Source organism: Salvia miltiorrhiza, chromosome 5 (assembly GCF_028751815.1).
Source record: "Salvia miltiorrhiza cultivar Shanhuang (shh) chromosome 5, IMPLAD_Smil_shh, whole genome shotgun sequence".
Taxonomy (NCBI): Eukaryota; Viridiplantae; Streptophyta; class Magnoliopsida; order Lamiales; family Lamiaceae; genus Salvia; species Salvia miltiorrhiza.
The window spans coordinates 27,796,494-27,824,123 of NC_080391.1; the positions used below are offsets into that span (position 1 = coordinate 27,796,494).

At 37.4% G+C, this 27,630-nt stretch overlaps 2 protein-coding genes and 1 long non-coding RNA gene across 4 annotated transcripts; 2 read left to right on the forward strand and 1 right to left on the reverse strand.

Moving 5' to 3' along the window:
- Positions 1 to 4,178: 4,178 nt before the first annotated feature.
- On the forward strand, positions 4,179 to 9,647 carry LOC131026278 (uncharacterized). 2 transcript variants are annotated; one of them, XR_009102236.1, is made up of 3 exons: positions 4,179 to 4,940; positions 8,554 to 8,735; positions 9,431 to 9,647. It is a non-coding gene; the product is annotated as an uncharacterized LOC131026278 (long non-coding RNA). The 2 variants fall into 2 exon arrangements; XR_009102235.1 differs by lacking the exon at positions 4,179 to 4,940 and having other exon boundaries at positions 8,314 to 8,735.
- A 5,663-nt stretch (positions 9,648 to 15,310) lies between these two features.
- On the forward strand, positions 15,311 to 19,297 carry LOC131026287 (uncharacterized protein At4g19900). The gene is made up of 5 exons (XM_057956100.1): positions 15,311 to 16,643; positions 16,856 to 17,005; positions 17,599 to 17,733; positions 17,977 to 18,171; positions 18,860 to 19,297. The coding sequence occupies exons 1-5, from the start codon at positions 15,442 to 15,444 to the stop codon at positions 19,044 to 19,046; spliced, it is 1,869 nt and encodes a 622-aa protein (XP_057812083.1). The 5' UTR covers positions 15,311 to 15,441; the 3' UTR covers positions 19,047 to 19,297.
- A 402-nt stretch (positions 19,298 to 19,699) lies between these two features.
- Positions 19,700 to 21,111, reverse strand: LOC131026307 (protein EXORDIUM-like 7). The gene has a single exon (XM_057956147.1). The coding sequence runs from the start codon at positions 20,801 to 20,803 to the stop codon at positions 19,820 to 19,822; it is 984 nt and encodes a 327-aa protein (XP_057812130.1). The 5' UTR covers positions 20,804 to 21,111; the 3' UTR covers positions 19,700 to 19,819.
- Positions 21,112 to 27,630: the final 6,519 nt, after the last annotated feature.

A 27,630-nucleotide genomic window follows, 5' to 3' on the forward strand; every position in this document is an offset into this window, starting at 1 on the left:
ATTTCAAGAAATAAAGTTTTCTTCAAATATGTTGAAGTTAAAAATTATACTTTGATGGTGATGATGATGTTATTATTATTACGTGTGTGTGTGAGTTACACAATGATACTCATTTGCTTTTGATTTTCTATGAATTTATATATTTATACTCATTATCATTTAAAATAATTTATTGGTATATCAATACTGAAAATGCAAAGTTGAAAATTTATATGTTTTTAAATTCAGGTTCTTCATTAAGTACTACTTGGTGTGGACTATTTTACTAAAAGAATTCGTATTTATATACACTTTGATGGTATAATATTTATATTTATATTTATTTAAAATATCGTTCAATTTTAAATGCTCGCCGTGCATCGCACGGGAGGATGTACTAGTATGTTATTAAAGACTAATTTCAAGTTTTTTTCTAAAAAAAAACTTTAAATTACTCTTTTTTTACTTAAAAAAGAGTAATTTAAAGTTTTTTTTGAGAGCCAAGGAGTAATTTAAAGTTAGAGAAGGGTAAAAATGTATATTTCACAATTAATTAATCTGATGATCCAAACAATGGCGGACGGAGAGTAGGACGGTGGGGGTACCGTACAACTATACCCCCAAAATCTTTTGTTTTCAAATAGTATTATATACTCCCTCCGTCCGCAATATCATTTCCACATTGTGGACGGCACGGGTTTTAAGAAAAGTGGTGGATAGTAGTGGAAATGTAGTGAGTGGAGTTTGGGTTCCACAATTGTTGTGAGTGGAAGATTGTGGACCCTACTTCTATAAATGGAAGTGGAAACGATATCGCGGACGGACCGAAATGGCAAATGTGGAAACGATATTGCGGACGGAGGGAGTATTAAAATAATTTATAATGTATCTCCGAGAAGCTGCATTTTTCTTCACTTGGTCTTTACTTTTGGACTTTGGGCTTTTTTCTCATTCAATCCAATTTTAAAAAATCCAAATGTGGGATGTATTTAATTATTTTCTTAAGAAAAATTAGAAAGCACAAATAAATTTGAGAGTGGACGAGAGTCTGCGAGAAGGTTAAGAAAAAAAGTTGCCAAAGCTTGACAATTGAGACCTTGAGCTTTGAGTTAGAAAAAAAAAATCACTTTATTTTCATTTAACCGTGTCTCACTGCTTTGTCGCCTTAAGTCTAGTTATTTCATCCAATTCTAATGTATTATTCCATTTTCTTTCGTTTTAGATCTGATATATATAATGTACTCTCTCCGTTCCGAACGAAATGTCTTATTTTCCTTTTTGGGCTGTCCCAAACGAAATGTCTTGTTTCCTTTTTTGGCAATGCACTCTCTCTTTATACTTAATATTTAAATAATTTCCACCAACCCACTTTATCTACTTTATACACATTTCTTAATCTCCATGCCGAAAAGAAATAGGACATTTCGTTTGGGACGGAGGGAGTACATAATCTACTTGGTAAAATGTCCGTCTCATTTATATTTTTATTTAGGAATATTTACCGTAAAATACACGGACTTTTAACAAATTTTGATTTTTCTCATGACCCTTAAAATCTGAAAAAAAAAAAAAATACACAACTTTTCAATTTTTTCTAATTTTTTCCACGGGTATGAAATACTCTCAAATAAAAGCCGATTTTTGAGGGATAATAAATGTGTCATAATAAAACCGATGTACACGCTTATGTATCAAAAAATTTAAGTCAAAAGTCATAAAATCGGCTTCTATTTGAGAGTATTTCATGCCCGTGGAAAAAATCAGAAAAAATTGAAAGGTTATGTATTTCTTTTCAAATTTTAAAGGTCATGAGAAAAATCAGAATTTATTGAAAAATCGTGTATTTGACGGCAAATATCCCTTTTATTTATTTGAGATGCAAAACTTATTTATATTTGTGAATAGCTTTATAGTTTTCTTTTAAAATTCTTACATTGGTGTATTGAGCATAGGAATTAGTGACAAAATTCTTACATCAGTGTATTAAATAGAGGAATTAGCGACAAGAGACACACGTAAATAAAATTCAAACAAAATGAATGATAAAACTAGTGTACAATCCGTCGAGATTCGACGGGATATTACATTATAATATAATTTATAATATTTTTTCGACAATTTACATACGAATAAAACTAACAAAAAAATGAAGAAATTTTTTAACTCGTTGACCATTATGCTATAATTTACTTTAGAAAAAAAATATATACTCAAGGGACCAATTACACAATAGCTCACTAACTGGGCAATTGACAACAATTTCAAAAGCATGCAACATAACAATCATTTAGTTTAAATCCTGAATCTACAATAATCACCCTGATGAGGAGTAATATATGCGGAAAAGAGGAATGACTTTACCAGGGGAATCACGGGGAGCAGCGAGATAGCTTTCGCCAGAGGAATCACACTCGCCAGAGGAATCATACTCGCCAGAGGAATCACACTCGCTAGAGGAATCATACTCGCCAGAGGAATCACACTCGCCAGAGGAATCACACTCATCAGAGAAATCATACTCGACAGAGGAATCATACTGGCCAGAGGAATAATACTTAGTCAGAGGAAAGGTCCCTGCCAGAGGGAAGGCTTGCACCAGAGGAATCGTCCACCTCACCAGTGAATCTACCTTTTTGCCCCTGACCACGCGGAGTGCATGTTCTTAGATAGGAGTTTACTATTTTACCCCCGTCCATGCGAGGAGCGTGTTCGGGGAGCGAAATTACTTTCTTATCCTTAGCTTGTATTCCTCTATAAATACTCGTGCGTGCACACGTTGTAGGGGGATCATCTCATTATTCATTCATCACTTGTAAACTGTAAAATACTCTCTCGATTATAGTGGAAAACCCCAAAACCCCCGTGGACGTAGGTCTTCTCGACCGAACCACGTAAATCCGGTGTCGTTTACTGCTTTCTAGTTTAGGTGTTGGTTTCTCGTTTCATGGGCGATTTTCATGTTTTCTCGTATAATCTTCGTTTTATACCATGTCTAACATGTTTCGCTAACAATCTGCTGGTTGGTGCTCTGTTTTTGTGTTTTTTGGGTTTTCATGGTTAATTCACCGGGTAATATGTTCTCTCGCCTGAGCTTAACGTCGATCCTATGGGGAAATCTCCATCGTTTTCACTATTCGTGTTCAACTCCGTGTACTGGGCATTTCTCTGTTCTGAAAGGGCATTTCTCTGCTCTGACCGGGCTGGGTATTTCTCTGCTCTGACCGGGCTGTTCTGACGGGCATTTCTCTGTTCTGAAAGGGCATTTCTCTGCTCTGACCGGGGTGGGTATTTCTCTGCTCTGACCGGGCTGTTCTGACGGGCATTTCTCTGATCTGATAGGCATTTCTCTGCTCTAATCGGGCTGTTCTGACGGGCATTTCTCTGGTCTGATAGGCATTTCTCTGCTCTGACCGGGCTGTTCTGACGGGCATTTTTCTGATCTGATAGGCATTTCTCTGCTCTGATCGGGCTGTTCTGACGGGCATTTCTCTGGTCTGATAGGCATTTCTCTGCTCTGACCGGGCTAGGCATTTCTCTGCTCTGATCGGGCTGGGTATTACTCTACGGGATGCTCTGTTCTACTCTACGGGATGCTCTGCTCTACTCTACGGGCTACACTATTTTGTGCCTCTGCGCTATGGGCTGCTTTGATATTCTAATCGCTGCTCAGCGAGAAATAAGCCGCCTTTTGGCGTACTATTATCATCCATCGGTCTTCTCGCGCGCTGGTTTTCTTACGCGCGGATTATCTATTGGTCTTCTCACACGCTGGATTTCTCACGCGCTCAACAATAGGGTATATTGTTCAGACTCGACAAATATTTATGACAGATTTTCTCACATGATCAGAGTATCATATTTCTCGATTTCGGGTATTCTCACATGATTAGAGTATCATATTTCTCAACTTCCTATGTTATTCGGGTATTCTTACAACGATCTTCTGATTCATCCAACACAAAGCATTTATATTGCCTACCTATGCAAAGTATTCAATATGGGGTATTCACAGCTTCGAAACTTAGTTAATCGGGTCTTATTGCACCAAATGAGTTGGCAAAGATTCAGACCATGTGTAGTAGCCCGCTCTTTTATTTATGATAAAAACTAGTAAATGCAATTTTTTATAAATGAATCCAGTTTATGGTTCTGATTTTTTTTATCAGAGGCAGAGTTATTATTTTAGCGTTATATTTTTATAACGTATGAAAAAAAAAAAAAAAAAAACGCGACGAGGATTATTGAGCAATCAATAATTATTATTTCCAAGTTATAACTGACTTAGCAAAGTCATGTTATTTATTAATCGAGAAACAGAAGCAGTTATATTTTATTAGTGCTACTAGAAGTCGAGAAATTATTCCGACTGCAACGCAAATTCAATCTACGGATTTAATCTAGATTCATATTACTGTATTAGCATCACCAAGGCATGAGGATATAATTCATTTATTCATCAATCTCATTCTCATACTTTACAAACTCTTATAACCAATTACAGTTTCACCTATCAATGCTATGAAGTAGATACATGAATATGCTAGACATATATGTAAGCATACAATCATCATTATTTTTTTCCACTCCCTAATGTCTCCTACACTATACACGCATAATCTCCACTTCTCCACTCCACCAACTATCTCCACCACCTTTTGCTTTCTTCCACTACATTTTTTCTCACCACCCTTTCCACTCCACTAATTCCACTACACCAAACTTTCCACCTACTCCCTTCCCCACCACACGCAAGAATGCATCTAACATTCCATTATACAGGCAACAATCTTTTCATCATCTTCATTCTTCACTAAGGAACCGAAGAGCAGCCACGAGTTCTGCCATAAGCACACTGCTCCGGCAGTGTTTTGCAAGGCGATTCCAGCCATCCAAAAGGTCCGGGCGACAGAAAGTGAAGCCGAAGAAGAAACGACTCCACGCCAGCTTTAAGAACAATTGAGGTGGGCAATTCCTTACGCGTAAATAAAATGCTATGCAAATGTTATGCTTTAAAATGCAAATTGGATCTTCAAGTATGGTATGCTTTATTACGCTTAAATGAGTTAAGCTTTATTATGCTGCACGTTAAATGATTTACGCTATGTTGTTTATACTATTTACGCCCTATGTAATTTACGCTTGATTACACTTATTTACGCTTGAATGCTTTACGCTGATAAGTTTATGCTTATGTTTGATGCTTGCGTCTGTTGGGGGAGGCCTCCCTCAACAGTACGATGCCGTGTCCGTTGAGGAGGGCCTTCCTCACGGCGCGATGCCTGTGTCCGCTGAGAGAGGCCTCTCTCGCGGCGCGATGCCAGTATGCCAGTATGCCAGTGTTACAGCGTCTATTGGGGGAGGCCTCCCTCAATAGTACGATGCCGTGACCGCTGAGGGAGGCCCCCTCTCACGGTGCGATGCCCGTGTTCGTTGGGGAAGGCCTTCTCCACGACACGATGCGTGTTGATGATTGTTAATGATGAAGAATGCGCTCATGCTGTTTATGAATATGGAAATGTTTAATGAGCAAAGGATTTGAAAGAAACTTATGCCTCTTATGCGAAGTTGTGTTTTGTTGTTGATATTATGTTATATGCTTGGCACTGCCCACTGAGTACTCTTGTACTCAGCCCTTCGTATGTTTATGTTTGTGCAGGTTGAGTTGTGATGGGCGATGAAGTGTTGCTGAGTGGAGTTTTTGTCGAACTTAAAGTAGGCTCAGAAAGGATACATGTCTTCATACATGTATCTCAATTATGCATTCCGCTGTAAACACTGATTATTTCAGTTACGCCTTCCGTTGCAAACTCTGATAATGTTTTAGCCAAGCCCTAACGATGCCTTTTTCCTTTTTAAGGAATATTTCACGCGTATTCAAGCTTTTTGAGTATTCTTTTATGCGCCCCTTTCTAAACCCGCTTCTTAATTTCCCTTCCCCAGTCATGGTTTCCCGGATTAATTATCCTTAATTAAGGCCGGTCGTGACAGAGTGGTATCAGAGCAGTTCGTTTGCTCTGAGCCTAAGAGTTTATTTAAGCCAAACTTTGAATGGATCACTAAAGTGTCTAGATTTCAATCGACAAAGCTCAGCACTTCATCGCATCACACTCAACGAAGCAGAATGGTAAGCTATTCCAAGTTTTGAGTTAATGTTTACAAAAAGTGAGAACTATCGTAATAACAAAGTGAGTAACTGTCAATAGCTTTGTTATGTTGTTATTGAATGAAATGATTTACGCAAGTGCGATTAAATATGCCTATGGAATGAATCCCTATGAACATAGAGCTATTAAGTTATAAGATCACCACTACGACAGAACATAGAAGCAAACGTAGATGAAATTCGACTGTATCTTTGGTGGTTATAGTGAAGGCAGCAAGATAAGTGATACGTATAGAATAATTCTTAAGCTCATGATTTTATAGCCGCTATGAATCTCCATGACTTATGCTTAAGTATCCAATTTAGATGATGAGATATTATATGCTTAAGAATTGTTATGACTCATGGATTTGAGATGCTAAGGACCCTTAAAGCTTACTACATCAATGTTGTCATTGGAGTCTTGACTTGTTTACAAGTTAGAATAAGTTGACCTTTACAAGAATTCTTTAGAGGTTTGTATTAGATTATGCTAGAGTGTACTAATTGGCACATCCTTGCTATCAGAATGCCACCTAAGAGAGGACGCCCTGCGAGAAACAATAACAATCGCAGAAACCGTAACGCTGTACCGAAGAACCACAAGATGCTCAAGGACATAACCCATCCCCTCCGCCTCCAACTAGGAGAGTCGAAGAACTCTTTTTAAGGCAAAATCCACCTACGTTTGACGGAACGAGTGAACCGGCTGAAGCTGAGATTTGGGTGCGTGCAATGGAACGCATTTTCAACTTTCTACGTTGTACTGATGAGGAGCGCCTATCTTGCGTCTCTTTCCAACTAACAGGATCAGCTGACTTCTGGTGGGAAGCACGTCGAAAAATTCTGACACCTGAACAATGGGCAAGTTATACTTGGGAAGATTTTAAGACGGGATTATATGATAAATATATTCCGAAAAGCTATAGGAAGAAGAAAGAAGCTGAGTTCTACGAGTTGAAGCAAGGAAATAAATCTGTGGTTGAATACGACAAGGAATTCTGCAACCTGTCTAGGTTTGCTCCGCAACAAGTGGACACAGATGAGAAGATGGCAGAGAAATTTTGTGCCGGTCTACGGTACGAAATTAAGATGGCTCTAGCAAGCCACGGAGGACTCTCATACACGGAGTCTCTGAACAGGGCACTTGACGTTGAAGCTGCAATGCCGTCGGACAAGTCAGCCCCATTGTTGATCTCAACGCCAAATGATCCACCAGTAGCCTCACATACTCTCAAAGGGAAGCGCAAGTGGGACAACAACGAAGACAATATCAATCAGACTAGTAAGAAAGTGTGGCAAGAATATGAACGGGCCGAACAGTTTATTCAACCAAGGCACGAGGCACAGACTAACCTCGAGCGAACTGGGGGTAACCAAGGTCAGAAAGGAGTTTTACCTTGCCCAAATTGTGGTAAGATGCATAGGGGTATTTGTCGGGCTGGAACTAACGGTTGTTACAATTGTGGCCAAAAAGGTCACTACTCCACGCAATGCCCCAATAGACAACGAGGTTCAGCAGTTGGGAACACCCGCACCCCCTTGCCAGCAATACGTGGACACTTGCGAAATCAGCCTCAATCACATCAGTGAAAATCTTATGGAGACACCGCAGACAAGAAAAGCTACATGGGAGCTTGAAAACAAGATGAAGGAAAAATACCCCGAATTGTTTTAGCAGAGATATGCAAATTTCGGGACGAAATTTTTGTTAAGAGGGGTAGTATGTAGTAGCCCGCTCTTTTATTTATGATAAAAACTAGTAAATGCAATTTTTTATAAATGAATCCAGTTTATGGTTCTGATTTTTTTTATCAGAGGCAGAGTTATTATTTTAGCGTTATATTTTTATAACGTATGAAAAAAAAAAAAAAAAAAAACGCGACGAGGATTATTGAGCAATCAATAATTATTATTTCCAAGTTATAACTGACTTAGCAAAGTCATGTTATTTATTAATCGAGAAACAGAAGCAGTTATATTTTATTAGTGCTACTAGAAGTCGAGAAATTATTCCGACTGCAACGCAAATTCAATCTACGGATTTAATCTAGATTCATATTACTGTATTAGCATCACCAAGGCATGAGGATATAATTCATTTATTCATCAATCTCATTCTCATACTTTACAAACTCTTATAACCAATTACAGTTTCACCTATCAATGCTATGAAGTAGATACACGAATATGCTAGACATATATGTAAGCATACAATCATCATTATTTTTTTCCACTCCCTAATGTCTCCTACACTATACACGCATAATCTCCACTTCTCCACTCCACCAACTATCTCCACCACCTTTTGCTTTCTTCCACTACATTTTTTCTCACCACCCTTTCCACTCCACTAATTCCACTACACCAAACTTTCCACCTACTCCCTTCCCCACCACACGCAAGAATGCATCTAACATTCCATTATACAGGCAACAATCTTTTCATCATCTTCATTCTTCACTAAGGAACCGAAGAGCAGCCACGAGTTCTGCCATAAGCACACTGCTCCGGCAGTGTTTTGCAAGGCGATTCCAGCCATCCAAAAGGTCCGGGCGACAGAAAGTGAAGCCGAAGAAGAAACGACTCCACGCCAGCTTTAAGAACAATTGAGGTGGGCAATTCCTTACGCGTAAATAAAATGCTATGCAAATGTTATGCTTTAAAATGCAAATTGGATCTTCAAGTATGGTATGCTTTATTACGCTTAAATGAGTTAAGCTTTATTATGCTGCACGTTAAATGATTTACGCTATGTTGTTTATACTATTTACGCCCTATGTAATTTACGCTTGATTACACTTATTTACGCTTGAATGCTTTACGCTGATAAGTTTATGCTTATGTTTGATGCTTGCGTCTGTTGGGGGAGGCCTCCCTCAACAGTACGATGCCGTGTCCGTTGAGGAGGGCCTTCCTCACGGCGCGATGCCTGTGTCCGCTGAGAGAGGCCTCTCTCGCGGCGCGATGCCAGTATGCCAGTATGCCAGTGTTACAGCGTCTATTGGGGGAGGCCTCCCTCAATAGTACGATGCCGTGACCGCTGAGGGAGGCCCCCTCTCACGGTGCGATGCCCGTGTTCGTTGGGGAAGGCCTTCTCCACGACACGATGCGTGTTGATGATTGTTAATGATGAAGAATGCGCTCATGCTGTTTATGAATATGGAAATGTTTAATGAGCAAAGGATTTGAAAGAAACTTATGCCTCTTATGCGAAGTTGTGTTTTGTTGTTGATATTATGTTATATGCTTGGCACTGCCCACTGAGTACTCTTGTACTCAGCCCTTCGTATGTTTATGTTTGTGCAGGTTGAGTTGTGATGGGCGATGAAGTGTTGCTGAGTGGAGTTTTTGTCGAACTTAAAGTAGGCTCAGAAAGGATACATGTCTTCATACATGTATCTCAATTATGCATTCCGCTGTAAACACTGATTATTTCAGTTACGCCTTCCGTTGCAAACTCTGATAATGTTTTAGCCAAGCCCTAACGATGCCTTTTTCCTTTTTAAGGAATATTTCACGCGTATTCAAGCTTTTTGAGTATTCTTTTATGCGCCCCTTTCTAAACCCGCTTCTTAATTTCCCTTCCCCAGTCATGGTTTCCCGGATTAATTATCCTTAATTAAGGCCGGTCGTGACACCATGGATGAACACTATGAAGCTAAGTTTTAATCTCCTTTGGCTTTGTTGATTTTCTGGTGAATCAATCCTGTTTCTCCTACAACTATCCTAGTTGGCGTTGATTTAACCACTTGAGTGCTGATGTTAATTAACTAAGACGTGGGCTTAACATGATATTTGTGGGAGAATTGAATAGCAGAGGGCGCACTCGTACGGAGATTGTGTTCTTAAAATATTTGCATGATTGATAGTCTAATTGTCAGTCTAAGTTTGACACTTTAATCTATTGTAATGATGAATATTTGTCATTGAATTTTTGGGACCAATATTGATAGATTTTGCTGCTATTCTGCTATGATTTTGGGGCTAATGTTGGGATTGATATTATTGTGATTTTACTTTATAGTGCTATGATGCTATTATGGTTTTTGGGACTTGATATTGTTGAGATATAACTCTGAATTTGGGAGTGATTTAGCTATGATTTTTGCTCTGATTTTGGGGATTAATTCGATCATTTTGTTGGACTAACTTAGCCCGGATTTCGCATGGTGAATTCAGGACCACCAAGACGGGTATTTCAACATTTGCTCACTGTTGAGAACACTACGATTGCCTAGTTGAGCCAAATATGGTTTATTCATGGGAACTCTTGACAAAAGGGGACAAATGACAGCTCCGTTAGTTGCTTGCTCGGGTCCTAAGCTCAACTTTTGGGGAATGTTATAGTGTATCAAGACAGGGCTGCTGAACATACTCACAAGAAAGAGACTAATCGTGATATGGGTTTTTGGGTTAAAGACATTATTGAATTCGTGGTTTCATATCATATGCACTGACAAATAATTATTGTTTATCCATTATACTTTCTCTTGGAGAATCGTGATTTCAGGATTGTGAATTTCAGCCATTGGGACACAGATATTCTAATTTATGTGTCATTTTTGGGGATTCTCACAACTTTTATTCGGTGAAATGAATGTTTAGGGCGGCACTGTTGCTCGGGAAAAGCAAAGCGTACACTTTTTTACTTGTTAATTGATTTACAGCCCTGTCTCAATGGGCTCTCATATTTTACTAATATTCTCGTTCAAGAGTTCTTACAGCACATGATAAACAGCTTTGGAAAAAAAAAACAAACTTGAACAAGTATGGTAATCACTATAACACGAAAAGCTAATCCACTTGTAAGTGGTAATTCAGGTACTTCGCTGAACTTTATCTTGAGGAAGCATGTAAGCATGATGGGGGAGTATTATGCTTTATCACTAGGCAAAATTATGATCTTAGGGTATTTTATGGGAACATGTAAGCATGATAGGGATTTGGGAAATACTCTATTTCTTTACTTGGGCAAAACCATGACTTATATGATCTTTGATGGGATTTATGTAATCACAACATCATCTTCGAAGCTGCACACTTCTGCATATGTGCTAGGGCTTGAAATGCAACTTGTATATTCTACTTAACATGTTCATGCAGAAGCATTGCACATGTCACCAGAGGGGGGAGTAGGGTGTATACCCATAGTCCACAATTTACAAATTTAAAATTGCTTCTTAGCAAGTCAAGGGAAAAATAAACAGCCAGGGACAACGCTCGAACAAGGGGAAGAGCAGAGGGATCATGCTGCCACCAGAGCAGAGGGATCGTGTTGCCACCAGAGCAAATGGATCATGCTGCCACCAGAGCAGAGGGATCATGCAGCCAGTAGAGCAGAGGGTTACTGTTCAACCGTAAGCCACGAAAGTTGGTTGCACCCCCCCGGGTCTTCCATGCTCCGTGCAGGGGGTTACTGTTCAACCGTAAGCCACGAAAGTTGGTTGCACCCCCCCGGGTCTTCCATGCTCCGTGCAGGGGGTTACTGTTCAACCGTAAGCCACGAAAGTTGGTTGCACCCCCCGGGTCTTCCATGCTCCGTGCAGGGGGTTACTGTTCAACCGTAAGCCACGAAAGTTGGTTGCACCCCCCGGGTCTTCCATGCTCCGTGCAGGGGGTTACTGTTCAACCGTAAGCCACGAAAGTTGGTTGCACCCCCCGGGTCTTCCATGCTCCGTGCAGGGGGTTACTGTTCAACCGTAAGCCACGAAAGTTGGTTGCACCCCCCGGGTCTTCCATGCTCCGTGCAGGGGGTTACTGTTCAACCGTAAGCCACGAAAGTTGGTTGCACCCCCCGGGTCTTCCATGCTCCGTGCAGAGGGTTACTGTTCAACCGTAAGCCATGAAAGTTGGTTGCACCCCCCGGGTCTTCCATGCTCCGTGCAGGGGGTTACTGTTCAACCGTAAGCCACGAAAGTTGGTTGCACCCCCCCGGGTCTTCCATGCTCCGTGCAGAGGGTTACTGTTCAACCGTAAGCCATGAAAGTTGGTTGCACCCCGCGGGTCTTCCATGCTCCGTGCAGGGGGTTACTGTTCAATCGTAAGCCGCGAAAGTTGGTTGCACCCCCCGGGTCCTCCATGCTCCGCGCAGAGTGTTCAAGCTTGGATGGGAAGCAGCAGAGGAATGCTTGGATGGGAAGCAACAAAGGAATGCTTGGAAGGGAAGCAGCAGAGGAATGCTTGGATGGGAAGCAGCAAAGGAATGCTTGGATGGAAAGCAGCAACGAAATCCTCGCCAGAGGAATCAGCGAAATCCTCGCCAGAAGAATCGGTGAAATCATCGCCAGAGGAATCGGCGAAATCCTCGCCAGAGGAATCAGCGAAATCCCCGCTAGAGGAATCAGAAATCCTCGCCAGAGGGATCAACGAAATCCTCGCCAGAGGAATCAGCGAAATCCTCGCCAGAGAGATCAGCGAAATCCTCGCCAGAGGAATCAGCGAAAATCCTCGCCAGAGGGATCAGCGAAATCCTCGCCAGAGGGATCAGCAAAATCCTCGCCAGAGGAATCAGCGAAATCCTCGCCAGAGGAATCAGCGAAATCCTTGCCAGAGAAGTCAGCGAAATCCTCAGAAAGCGGAGTCAAAGAAATCCCCAAAATGCGGGACCAAAGAAATCCACAGAAAGGTAAACACAGGGAGTTCGCCAAAGGAAGAGACAGAGAAATTACTGTAACACCAGTCAACGAATGCAAGGATGTCATAAGGAAACCATCAACCATATCAAAATCAGAGAAATCCAATCAAAGGAGTCAACGAAATCATACAAGGAGGAGTTAGCAAAAATTCTAAAGAAAAATTTCAGCACTTTGATTAAAAGGATAAACACGCCACTTCACAAGAAGGAAATCTAACTTGGAATTACAATTCCAAAGTCAGGGGGAAAATGCTTATCTTTGCTTTCTTACAATATTAGAACTCTTATGTCTTCATGATTTGCAGGGATTAAGGAAAACAGCACAACACTGGCTTTCACAATACTTCGCTGGTTGAACACGAAGGATACCCGGTTCAACCAGACTAGGAGGGGAGTAGCTGATGAGGAGTAATATATGCGGAACAGAGGAATGACTTTACCAGGGGAATCACGGGGAACAGCGAGATAGCTTTCGCCAGAGGGATCACACTCGCCAGAGGAATCACACTCGCCAGAGGAATCACACTCGCCAGAGGAATCACACTCGTCAGAGGAATCACAGTCGCCAGAGGAATCACACTCGCCAGAGGAATCATACTTGCCAGAGGAATAATACTTAGTCAGAGGAAAGGTCCCTGCCAGAGGGAAGGCTTGCGCCAGAGGAATCGTCCACCTCACCAGTGAATCTACCTTTTTGCCCCTGACCACGCAGAGTGCATGTTCTTAGATAGGAGTTTACTATTTTGCCCCCGTCCATGCGAGGAGCGTGTTCGGGGAGCGAAATTACTTTCTTATCCTTAGCTTGTATTCCTCTATAAATACTCGTGCGTGCACACGTTGTAGGGGGATCATCTCATTATTCATTCATCACTTGTAAACTGTAAAATACTCTCTCGATTATAGTGGAAAACCCCAAAACCCCCGTGGACGTAGGTCTTCTCGACCGAACCACGTAAATTCGGTGTCGTTTACTGCTTTCTAGTTTAGGTGTTGGTTTCTCGTTTCATCACACCCTCAAAAGCTTTGGCTTCAAGAAGAAGCCTCTGAATCCTGAATTGTAGATCCCAAACCAAAAATTAAATTTTGAATCTCCTCGTTTTTGTACATAGCAACTTCATCTTTGTGTTCAATGTTCAAGATTTTACCTCATAGAGGTAGCACTGCATGGAAGATACCAACATGATTCAAAATTTCATTTGCTATCGGGGCAACTAACAGGACATTTTAGAAGAATCCAATAGACTATCGGGGCAACTAACAGGACATTCAAAATTTCATTTTACATCATGCTTCTTTCTATTTTTTACACTATCTGTTAATATTATAATATTTCAAAACTAATGATGCAAAAGAAATGATTCAAGAAAAATGAATTCTAGTTCTTGCAATTGCGATGATATTCAGCTCAAATGTGGTGGAGAAACAATAAATAACCTGGAAATGACATAAGTTGAAATGGAAGTTCTTTTATATGAATGGTGGAAATTGAAATAGAATAAATGAAATTGTTATCACCTGAAATCGACGGTCACAACCTTGTTTAGCACTCTCTCCAATTGAATCTCCTTCGACTATGAATATCCCTAATTTTTTTTAGGGTAAATATCAATTTTTGGCCCATCGTTTGAGCATTTTTTTAAAAAATTCTCACCCAAAGGGTAGTTACAAAACAATACCCATCGTTTCATTTTTCTCTTATTTGTGGCCCACAAAAATAATACAGCAACCAATACATGACGTATTCCAGCTAAGTGCCATGTGGTTATTACATGCGGAATTTAGAAAAAAAGAAAAAAAACTTATAAAATACACGTGAGTTAAACGACTCTTCATCTCTGAAAAAGCGTGAGTTATGAATCTTCTCATTCTCTCCTGGTTATTTCATCCAATTCTAATGTATTATTCCATTTTCTTTCGTTTTAGATCTAATATATAATGTACATAATCAATTTGGTAAAATGTCCGATTCATTTGTAAATTATATTTTTATTTAAGGATATTTGCCGTAAAATACACGAACTTTTAATAAATTCTGATTTTTCTTATGATCTTTAAAATTTGAAAAAAAAAATACACAAATTTTTTATTTTTTCTGATTTTTCCCACGAATATGAAATACTCTCAAATAGAAGCCGATTTTAGAGCTTTTGACTTAGATTTTTGATACTTAAGCATGAGGGATAATAAATGTGTGATAATAAAACCGATGTACACGCTTATGTATCAAAAACATTTAAGTCAAAAGTCCTAATATCAGCTTATATTTGAGAGTGTTTCATGTCGGTGGGAAAAATTAGAAAAAATTGAAAGATTATATATTTCTTTCAAATTTTAAAGGTCATGAGAAAAATCAGAATTTGTTGAAAATTCATGTATTTTACGAAAAATATCCCTTTTATTTATTTCAGATGCAAAACTTATTTATACTGGTGGATAGCTTTATAGTTTTCTTTTAAAATTCTTACATTGGTGTATTGAGCATAGGAATTAATGACAAAATTCTTACATTAGTGTATTAAATATAGGAAATAGCGACAAGTTAAAAACCAAACAAAATGAATGATAAAATAATCCGATCCTATTTGAAGTTCCCCAAATCCGTTGGCCTTTGACAGTTAAACATCACTCTCTCTCTCTCCCCACACGCCGTGCACCACCGAACCGCCGGCGCTGCCCACATCACATGCTCCGTCAACTCCGCACGCGGCGGCGCCCCCGCTACGGCGCTCACATCTGCGCCCTAATCGCGGCAGTGCTCCTCCTCCTCTCGGTGTCTCTCCTCTACAGCCGCCTATCATTCTTCAATTCGCAACCCCAGCACCCTCTCCTTCACTCACTCGACGACTCCTTCAACCCTCTACTCGATGATCTCGACTCCGAAGCCGTCACTACCACCAATCCCAACGAGGATCGCATTGACGAGCTCGACGACGCCGTTTTGGACGAGGGCGGCAGCAACAACAACGAGGAAGTCGATGAAGAAGATGAGGACTCCACCGCTCAGAATCAGGGCTCCGCCGGTACGTCTAGTTACTTTTTTGACCATGTAAACGGCGTCGTTCGGAGATCTTTCAATCGGCGTTCTATTGATGAATGGGAAGACTATGTTCCTTTCAATTTGAAACATAGGTCTGACTTAGGGTTTGATATTGATGAGTCTAAACCCGTGTTTGGATCGGATGATGTTTTGGTGGACGATAAGTTGAGAACAAAATTGAGTCAAGTTAGGAAAATCGAGGATGCATTGCTGTTGAAGGGCTCTGTATTGAGGGAAGGGTGGGGAGATTGGTTCGAAAAGAAGGGTGATTTTTTGAGGAGGGACCGTATGTTCAAGTCGAACATTGAGATTCTGAATCCTTTGAATAACCCAATTTTGCAGGATCCTGATGGAACAGGTATAACTGGATTAACTAGAGGCGATAGGATTTTCTTGAAGGGTCTACTAAATGAATTTAAACGAACCCCATTCTTGTCTAAGAAGCCATTGGCTGTTTCTGAATCACAAGACGTCATTGTGGGCAAAAGAGGCGCTGAGCATGATAAGGAGGTCAGTAGAGTGGAGAGAAGGGCTTTGACCAATGACAATAATCGCATGGTGAGGAGGAATAAGGGTTTAGAGAGAGAATACTATGCAGATGGCAAAAGGTGGGGTTACTATCCAGGTTTGGATGGAAGGCTGTCGTTTGGGAATTTTATGGATGCATTTTTCAGAAGAGGGAGATGCAATGTGAGAGTCTTCATGGTATGGAATTCGCCTCCATGGATGTTTGGTATTCGGCAGCAAAGGGGTCTGGAGAGTGTTCTACATCATCACCCAGATGCATGCGTGGTGGTGTTCTCTGAAACAATAGAACTCAATTTCTTTAGTGGATTTGTGAAAGATGGGTAAATTCCTTAAATTTTTAAGCTTTTTTTTTTAAATGTATGTTTTGCATGTGATGCGTATCATATATATTGAGATGCATGCGTTCGGCATCCAAAATCAAGGACTTTTATCTGTGGCATGCTTACCTTAAACATATTCTTACTGGTCAAGTGCAGCTTCAGCTTTTTACCTCTGCTGTCTAATTTTTAGTTTCTTTTTAAAATCTTTGAAGATATAAAGTGGCTGTTGTGATGCCAAATCTTGACGAGCTGCTGAAAGATACACCAACACACATATTCGCTTCAGTCTGGCATGAGTGGAAGAAGACAAAATACTACCCAGTTCACTACAGTGAACTAATCAGGCTCGCCTCCATCTACAAGTAAGCAATTAAATTGGGTTTTAAGATGTCTGTTTATTTCTGTGTTTTTGCCTGAGAGTATTTTATCTGTGGAACTGCCTTTCTTAATTGAGACTGATGTATTCTAAGTTAATAAGTTCAGTTGAAATGATAGGATTAAGTTAATTTTTACTTCAATGAAGAAATGCCCCATAACTTAAATATGCATATGAAGAAAGATAAAGATCTTGAACTTGTGTCTGGTGATTTCTTGATTCGAAGGAGATGAAGAGAAGTGTTTAGCCTAATCTTTTAAACCTTTGGGTCCTACTAATGACATGTCAGGATGATGGGAGTTGTTTTCTCCAAAGTACATTTTGACTGTTCTATCTTGAACAAGTTCACTTACTCTTCTGCGAGATCACTTTTTCCAGATGTATGGTGGAGTATTCTGAATACCTATAATTGGTGCTATGATCTTAAGATATTGATCTATGCCTATGTGTTTGTATAAATATTCATAAATGTTCACATAATATTAGAAAATAGATATATTGAGAGCATGTAAACTATCCTTGAGTTCATTCGATCTTGATGTGCTGGTATACTTATATGTTGTTTCTTATGAACTTTAGATATGGTGGAATCTATCTTGATTCAGACATTGTAGTGTCGAAACCTCTCTCTGAACTCAATAACACTGTTGGATATGAGGACGAGCTTGGTGGCAAAACTTTGAATGGTGCCGTGATGGTTTTCCGCAAGCACAGGTAATATAGAAGTTTGCTTTCTGCTTCTGTGTTTTGTAAGTTTGCATCTCACTCCTTATAAAGTTATCTATTCGTCTCAACTGTCATTCTACAGAATTATCTATTTCTTAAGTTAGTACTTCGAATAAAGCAGAACAAAGGAACTGATTTATACGGTCAACGCTAGATTGCATATGAGGCCCTTGGTTGAAACTTTCACGCATATGTATATATTCTTAGTTGATATTTTCAATTGCTATGCAGCCCTTTTATTTTATCGTGCTTGGAGGAGTTTTACGCATCATATGATGATGCCCAGTTGCGGTGGAATGGAGCTGATCTTCTAACAAGAGTGGCCAACCAATTTTTGAGTAACAAAGGCATTGCTGATGTGAATGCTGATCTCCTGTTGCAACCAGCTTCTGTCTTCTTCCCCTTCGACTGTAATATAATCTCAAGGTATATAAATTATCATGCATAGTGCTTTGCTACTAAAGAGATGCATTTACTTAATATGATAAAGCTTTTACTTCAAACTTCATCCTATGAGGAAAATACCTGTTTTGTCAACTTGCCTGGATGTGTATGCTATAGCTCATTTACTGCTGAAGTCAACATTACTTCTTATGATCTTTTTCTGATGTGTCTTTTGATTAGATTCAGCTCTGCATAAGTGTGGACAATATGTTTCTTTGCATTTTCATTAAAGCCGATGAATTGCATAAAGTGTCAAAATGCCAAAAAACTACTACTAATATTAAGATCCTTGTTGCTTATGGCCTTCTCCTTAAGACCTTCTCCAATATAAGTTGATAAAGTATCTCAATTGTGACAAGTTCTCTACAAATGCAGATAATACTGCAGAGCACATTTGAGTTTTTGACTAGACAGATGTAATGATGCTAGGCTGTGGTCCAAGTGTTTTACATTTCCTTTAGTAATCCCCATACTGAGATGACATATACTTGCAAATTGCTGCTAATGCTAATAAGAAAATATTCCATTTCGCATTTCAGCCAATTGTGAAAAGCTTATCCTTTAGTTTGATTTTTTTTTTTTTTTATGTTATATAGTTTTGCTCACACTAGCTATTTGGAGTTTTGCATTACACTTTGCTTCTTCTTAATATCTTGAAACCTTTTCTCAGATACTTCACTGCTCCGCAAACAGAGATTGAAAAACATGAGCAAGATCATCTCTTTAACAAAGTTATGCATCAATCAGTCACGGTTCATCTATGGAACAGCGCGACATCTGCTCTGATTCCAGAGTCTGGGAGCCTTGTGTTCAGACTGCTTAATCTGTATTGTATTCATTGCACTGATGCATTATGATGAATTATTGTAGCAGCGTCTCTTTTGGCCTATTGCTGTCTGTATATATTTGAGAACCTTAAACAATTTTGGAATGTGTTGATTAGCATTGCGGCAAAAGATGCAAAAAACTTGGAGAGTTTTTATTGTCGGATATGAAGATCATGTTGTGATATGCAGCTGTGTACAGTGAACAACATCTTTTGTTGGGAGCATAGAAGAATGCTTGTAAAATTCTGTAATGTAGAGTGGAAATGCTGTTTCTTGTTCTATATGAAGGTGATGCTGTATTTTTATTGCTCCCACCTTCTTCAAGAAAGAAGGTCCACATTTTGTTCAATCTTGTAGGACCCTAACTGAAGCAGATTGATTCTCTCACCCTTCACAGGTCTGACCTTGATCTAAACATATACTCCCTCCGTCCCGCGAGTCTTGACACGTTTGGGTTTGGCACGGGAATTAAGGAGTTGCAGATTAGTGTTTTAAGTGTGTAATTAATAAAGTAGGAGAGAGAAAGTAATAAAAGTGATAAAGTAGGAAAGAGAATATAATAAATGTGATAAAGTAGGAGAGAGAAGGTAATAATTATTGCCAAAAAAGGAAACGTGTCAAGATTCGTGGGACAGCCCAAAAAGGAAAACGTGTCAAGATTCGTGAGACGGAGGGAGTACGACTTTAATTTAATAAAAAAAAGGATGGGTCAATATTATTGAAATTGAAATAGATCATATAAACCTACTAGTCTATAACAGGTAGTTATGAATGAACATAAACACCAAGAAAAGCAACATCCTCTAATCCAATGCATTAGGTCCAAAACACCTCCTCCTCACAGGGTTCCACACCCACTGCACAAGGTACTTCCTCCCCTTCACCCCATTCAAATTGTACCCATTCCCCCAAGAATCCTTACTCACAACTCCCACATAGCCTCCGCCACCACCACTCCCATACACACCCAAACACAAGTCGGCTATCTCGGTGGGCGCCACGGGGTCGTCCCCGGCGTACCACGCGTTGATCAGTGGATTGCTCGACACCTCCGCAAGCTCGTGCGCGATCACACTGATCATCCCATCTGTCCCGGGATCGCCGTTGGGCGGGCCCATGATCCCACTCCCTCTTGGGAGGGGCCCAGGCCCCCCAGGCCACGCGAATGGATATGCACACATCCCGGGGCACTGGGCCCCGCTGTGGCCTATCCAGGCGTAGGGCACGGTGACGCCGGCCACGGATGGGAATGTGAAGTAGTGGAACCCACAAACGGCCCTACAGAAGTCCTGAACCTGCACGTCGTGTGACGTCAGCACCAGGTACAAGCCGTTGCGGTAGTTGAGAGGCAATGCGTTGGTCTTGATGATGGACTGCATGGATAGTCGTGTTAGGTATCTGCCGTGGGAGTAGGCGGCGTCGTGAAAGTGGCCGGAGAGGGCCACCTTCCTCGTTACGTTTGAGCCCGTTTGATCGGCGTAGAGGCTGACCGTGCGCCACCAGTCAGCGACGGAGGGATATGGGGCCTCAGATGAAATGCTCAAGATGAAATCTGTGATGGTGGATTCATGTTTGGGATCCCATCTCCCATACCAGATTATGTAGAGGTTGATTGGGGATGCAAGGACTGGTCCCATGTGGTATTTAAGGTCTATGAGGTCTGATGATCCTTCATAGTTCTTTTCTTGATTGTAATAATAATTTGCTTGCTTTTGGCTGCTTGAAATTGCAACAAAATATGAGGCATACAACACTAGGGTTAGGAGATAATGTAGGTTTTGGATCATCTTTTTCTTCTTCTTTTGATCTTGTGATTGCTGAGGAGATTGAGGTTTAAACTATGCTACAAATATCTCATATAAATAGAGAGAGAGTGTGTGTGTGTGGGTGGTGAAAAGGATTCTTCTATACCTTGTGTGGTGGGCTAATGGCAGCATGTTCAACATAATTCATATTCATCATTGCCTACTTTTAATTGATGAGCATGTTACACTTTTTTTCTTTAATTATTCCTTTCCCCACAGTTGAAATAAGGCTACTGCTAAAGTAGAAATTTCAAACTTTACTTATATATTGGACGTGATTTAGGGGGAGTTGTTCAACTTGTGATCTAATGCACTTTGTCTTTAATACATGATCTCAAGAATATTATATTCCCTCCGTCCCACTTAAATTGACACTTTTGAGTTAGACACGGACATTAAGAATACAAAATTAAGAGTGTAAGTGGGTGTGGTCCACTTATTTTATGTCTGTAGAGAAGTTAGGGATATATATTTGTGATTTTTTTCATGATTACTTGCTTGAAACTTTGGACTAATAAATTAAGGTATTCATTAGTCCTACTAAACCTCAATCATTTTTTCTCCACCAAATTTTGTCGGGTTGTGGTAATTGACATTAGCATTTTTGTTGAAAAAGATTACATAATTTAATTGTATTTTTGTGTTCTTTTCCTGGAAACATAAAAAACTAGTGAATTCTTTGACCTTGATGCGATGTATTTTGTCTTAAAGCTCAAATACTTTTGTAAGAACAAGGAGTATTAATTTTCAAGACAGGGACAGATATGCAACACATGTCGAGACGCAAATTTAGTAAAAAAATTATATAGAGTATTGTTTTTATTTAAAATTATATTTATTTTAGGGTACGAACGTAATTAATAGAGCAAGAATTAATAATTACTAGCAGTTTGATCACTAAAAGAATCAACAGTTAGTCAACAACTTGTCGGTTGAGATAGATGAAGTGTTAATAGGCAAAAATGCCCTTTTCTTATAAACACTTGTAAAAATGCCCTTTTTCATAAGTGAAAAAGGGCATTTTTACAAGTGTTTATAAGAAAAGGGCATTTTTGCAAATGCCTCATAGATGAATGTACAAAAATTAGACAAGTGCGTGAATTCCGACAATAATACTTTTGTTTATCAAGCGGTTGGTAGATCATCAATAAAACATTTATCTACCAACGATAAAATACCTAGATAGTATTCGACATCAGTAATAAATTAAGCAGCAATAATTGAATAATGATAAATGCACATAATATGTGCGTACATAATACCCTTGAAATTTTATTACCTAATATAAATTTATTATCATGACTAAATTATCCTTAATTTATATTGGAAAGCTTCTAAAGATTTTATTTTCTTTTTTTAACTTTAATAATTTTGGAAAGTTATTGATTTATTTCCAAAATATGGCCACTGTTTTTTTTGGAAATAATATGTAACAATATTATTAATTTTTTCTTTATTTTATCTAACATATTATTCGATCCACTTATTCTGCACTTCGCTAATTCTCCTGTGCGACCGTCGCACAGGTGTGCGACGGGTCGACCCGGCCCAAACCCGCCCTCCTGACCCGGAATCCTGACCCGCGTGGGTTTGACCCATACTCATAATTATTACATTTGTTTATAATAATGGTTACTTTTAATAAACATAATATATACATTTGTTCATATAAATGTATATTGATATGTATAATATTTTATATTGAATGAATGTAAATATTTATATTAATATAAGTATACATTTGTGCGACCAAATGTATATCTTATGCTTATTAAAAGTAAATACTCCTATTAGGGTTTAGTGTTCAGACTTAGGATTTAGTCTTCACCTATTAGGGTTTAGTGTTCACGCTTAGGGTTTAGTTTACAGGGTTTAGGGTTTAGTTTATAGAATTTAGGGTTTAGAAAATATAATACTGTATATTAAATGAAGGAAAATACCTATATTTATATAAGTATACATTTGTGCGAACAAATGTATATTTCATGCTTATTAAAAGTAATAATTATTATAAATAAATGTAATAATTTATGATTTAGGATTTCGGGTCTGGATTGCGGGCCGGGTCGGGCGCGGGCCGGGGCGGACCCGTCGCACACTGTGCGACGGTCGCACCCAAGACCAGCCCTTTGCACTTTAACTAGTACTAATTTTTTTCTTTTTCTTTTTTCTTTTAATATGATATGTATTATTATTTTATTTATTTATTTATTTTATTTAACAATTATTTGGTCACTTTATTTTGGACTTTAATAATTAATTTTTTCTTTATCTTTTTTTTTTAATATAGCCACTTTGGTTTGCAAATGACATGTATTAATATTATTTTTTTCTTCATTTATTTAACATATCATTATGTCACTTTATCTTGGACTTAAACTAATATTTTTTTCTTTATCTTTTTTTTAAATATGGCCACTTTTTTTTGGCAATTGATATGTATTAGTAATATTATTATTTTTTCTTTATTTTATTTAACAGTTATTCGGTCACTTTATTTTGGACTTTAACTATTAATTTTTTTGTTATCTTTTTTTTAACATAGCCACTTTTGTTTGCAAACGATATGTATTAATATTATTTTTTTTCTTCATTTTATTTAACATATCATTAGGTCACTTTTGAAGCTGATTAGGGGTGATGGGTGATGGTTAGGTCACTTTTGTTTGCAAACGATATGTATTAATATTATTTTTTTTTATTAATTTTATTCGTTTGGGAGCCGAGCTGCTTAGGGGTGATGGTTAGGCCGGAACTTCTGAAGCTGTCTCTTCTCCGTTCCTTCGCAGTCTCTTTTAGACGAGTACTATTTTCCCCTTTTAAGGATTTTCCCTTTTGGGTTTGCCTTAAAAGGGTTTTAATGAGGCTCGGCCCTTAGTTTACTCCTCTGTATTTTCAAGGGTTTCTAGGTTCGTTTTTTCTGTTTCTTTTCTTAATAAAAAAAAATCATTAGGTCACTTTATCTTGGACTTTGACTATTAATTTTTTCTTTATTTGTTTTTGAAATATGGCCACTTTTAAAAAAATGGTATGTATCAATATATATTATTAAATTTTTCTTCATTTGATTTAACATACAATTTCATATGGTCACTTTATTTTGTCATCAAAATAGTATTATTTTTATTTTTATTTTAAATATGGCCACTTTTTTTGGAAATGATATGTAATATCTTATAATATAATGTAATATCTAATAATAAAAGATATTTCTTAATTGCCTTTTCATGTAATATCTTATAATATAATGCTCTATAATTTAATTTTAAGAAAATAATTGATCAATGTGCTCCACGTATGATATTATTGATCAATTCTATTTTGAGATAACTAATTTAATACTCACTCCGTCCCAAACGAAATGTCCTGTTTTTCTTTTTGGGCTGTCCCAAACGAAATGTCATGTTTCCTTTTTTGGCAATACATTCTCTCTCTATACTTAATATTTAAATAATTTCCACCAACCCACTTTATCTACTTTATACACATTTCTTAATCTCCGTGCCGAAAATAAATAAGACATTTCTTTTGGGACGGAGGGAGTATAATATATTATCATATAGTATAATTTCATTGAATAGATCAAAATGCTCAATGTATGATATTATTTTCATAATTTTATCAAATTTTGAACAAATTATTTTTATTATTTCGAGTTTACTAGCTTTTTTTTTTTTTACTAGTTTACTAGCTAGTATATATTATCAATTATTTTCTTATAGTGTATTTGTATTGAGTTGTCGATCCATGTGATCAACGCATAACGACATTATTCCAAAACAATTATGGTCATTTACTTTTATTTTCTAGTTTTTATTTCTATGTCCCTAATTTGCTATGGGTTTTTTTTTGTTAACCTATACCTCTATGAAATAATCAAATAAATTAGCTACGGTGTGTTATCATTCAAACCATTAAAATAATTTCTTCCTATTTTATATTTTTTTATTTTAAGTTCCCTTTATGAAATAATTGAAGAAAGTAGCTAGCGTCATTTATCATTCGTACCATTATAAAACTCCTTCATATTTTATATATTTTTATTTCATATTCACTAATTTATAATGTCCTATTATATAATTTCATTGAGAAAACGATCGATGTGCTTAATGTGCTTAATGTATGGGAGTATAATATATTTTCTTATAATATATTTGTATTGAATTGTAGATGCATGTGACAACGAATGACACTATTCCAAAATAATTATAGTCATTCATTTTTGTTTTCTAATATTTTATTTATTTTCCCTAATTTGTTATGATTTTTTCATTAATATATACCTTTATAAAATAATTAATCAAAGAAAGTAGCTAGCGTGTGTTATCATTTGAACTATTATTATAGTACTTTCATATTTTATATTTTATATTCACTAATTCATTATAATATAATGTCCTATATTATAATCCCATTGAGCAATCGATCGATGTGCTCAAAGTATAAGACATTATTTTATAATTTTACTCATTTATTTCTATTATTTCAATTTCACTAATTTATTATAATATATTATTGTATAGTATATTTCTATTGAGTTGTCCATCAATGTGCCCATATTGTCATTCACTTTTATTTTCTAATTTTTATTTGTACTTCCCTAATTTGCTATGATTTTTTCGTTAAGCTATTCCAAAAATTATATACTTTAAATATGTTGCTAATTATTCATCTTTAAATTAATATTAATACAAAATCTAGTTTTGCAATTTAAAAAAGAAAATAAAGAGTCCTAAAATGGATTAATCGCATTCTTCTTAATGGCATAATAGTTTTCGTAATAAAAAATATGCAAATAAAAACAATAAAATTGATATCTTATAAAAATATATAAATATATCATTATTATAGAAAATAAGAAATAAAAAAATAAATAAGAAAATCGAAAACTCCAAATTTATGAATGGAGTTTTTATGATGATGGAGTTTGATAACGATTTGATAAACAAATTATGCTAGTTATAACAGTGATTCTATCTTAGCTATATAATCATGTTGAATGGTGGAGTTTGATAATAGAATAGTTAAACATTAATTGCACCTAAAAAAGGATAGTTAAACAATTTGTGGGATTGATTGATATAATTGAAGAAAGTAAGGTTTAAATTATTATGGAAAGATTATGGGTAATCTTTTCCTTTATAGTATCATGGATATTTATGTAAAACATAAATTCAAATAAATAAAATTAATTTTTTTAGAGTTTGAAAATATATAAAATGACCAAAAAGTCCAATTATGTGCGCACATATTATGTGTGTTTAGCAGTACTCTAAATAATTACCAGAATTTTTTAATCTTTTTTTTTTTTTTTCATTTTTCTTTTTGCAAAGTAGTAAATTTTTAATCTACTTACAACAATTATCAAGTTTACCGTGAGTACGCAATAAATAAATCGACTGCATAGATATTTGTTTTCTTTCAGTTTTTATGTTGGTTTGTTTCCATAATTAAGTTCTTACCGACCTTTATTACAATAATTTACATTTTACTTTTTGTGTTAATGAAAAAGGTTAAATTACATCATTCACTTTTTACTTTAAGATTTGTCTAATCAACGACACACTTTTAGGCAAAACAATTGAGAAAAGTTGATGAGATATGTCTAAGAAAGAAACAGAAAATTATAAAAGCGGTGAAAAAGCGTTAAATAGTTAAACGCCAAATGATGGTTAAGCAAAACCTCTACTTTCCTTTTCCATAAATCTGCCCCTTTTTGCATGAGAAATGATTCTATGTATATGAATTCTTGACCATTTCTAGAGTTTTTAATTTTTTTGTTGTGCTTAAATTTCTTTTATTTTTTGAGTTGGAAAGACTAACCATATCTTACAAAATTACTATTATATGCATGCATTATCAGCGGTGGATCCACATATTAGATTGATGGGGTTAACACACTATATAAGTATAAAATTATAAAAATATTTAAATCTTATTTTAGTAGAAACTAAAAAAAGGTAGGAGCAAAATTTGGGCCCCTGTGCATTATACAGTGAAACCACAAAATCAAAGCACAATAAATAGTACGTATCCGAACCTTGCACCTTCTCAAAATCTAGTTATTTCCTTATTGTGTACTTCCTCCGTCCCATGAAGCATGACACACTTCTTTTCGGCACGGGAATTAAGAAATTGGTATTTTGTGTGTTAAGTGTGGTAGGTGAAAATGTGAAAAGGTGAAAATGTGAATAAAGAGTAATTTTTTTACCATTTTTAGAAACGCGTCATGCTTCGTGGGATAGACCAAAAAGGAAACTGTGTCATGCTTCGTGGGACGGAGGGAGTATAATATTTTTGTTAGAACGCATTATTTCTTTTTTTTTTTTTTTGAAACAAACAGGATAACATTAAGACGAATCAGAAAGAACAATATTTAGAAGCCAATTAGGAAAATCGGCCTTCCAAATAAAAACATCAGAAACAGAACAAGCAAAATGAGCTAACTCATGAGCCGCTCTGTTAGCCTCACGCCGCATGTGCATGAAGTCCACCACAATGAAATTCCTCGCATGAGTAAAAGTTTCCCAAAGATCATCACAGAGAGAGTCTGAGCCATGAGATGAGTCCTGGAGAACGTGAACAGCCAACAACGAATCAGTGAAAACCACCACCGGGCCTGTGTCATTCTCCATACAAAAACCAATCGCAATAAGGAGAGCGTGTAATTCCCCAAGCAAAACTGTTTCAGTGTGTCCAATAGTTTGAGATCCAGCAGCCACCAGAATCCCCGCCGAATCCCTTACCACAAAACCCACACCATGCCTAGATCCATCGTCTTTGTAGGCGACATCAACATCAACCCTCAA

Excerpts from the sequence above, each read along its gene's own strand:
- LOC131026287 (XM_057956100.1), top strand. The coding sequence starts at position 15,442 with ATGCTCCGTCAACTCCGCACGCGGCGGCGCCCCCGCTACGGCGCTCAC. Across the intron at positions 17,734-17,976 it reads ATGGTTTTCCGCAAGCACAG|CCCTTTTATTTTATCGTGCT; the intron begins GTAATATAGAAG and ends ATTGCTATGCAG. Across the intron at positions 18,172-18,859 it reads GACTGTAATATAATCTCAAG|ATACTTCACTGCTCCGCAAA; the intron begins GTATATAAATTA and ends ACCTTTTCTCAG.
- LOC131026307 (XM_057956147.1), bottom strand. The coding sequence starts at position 20,803 with ATGATCCAAAACCTACATTATCTCCTAACCCTAGTGTTGTATGCCTCA.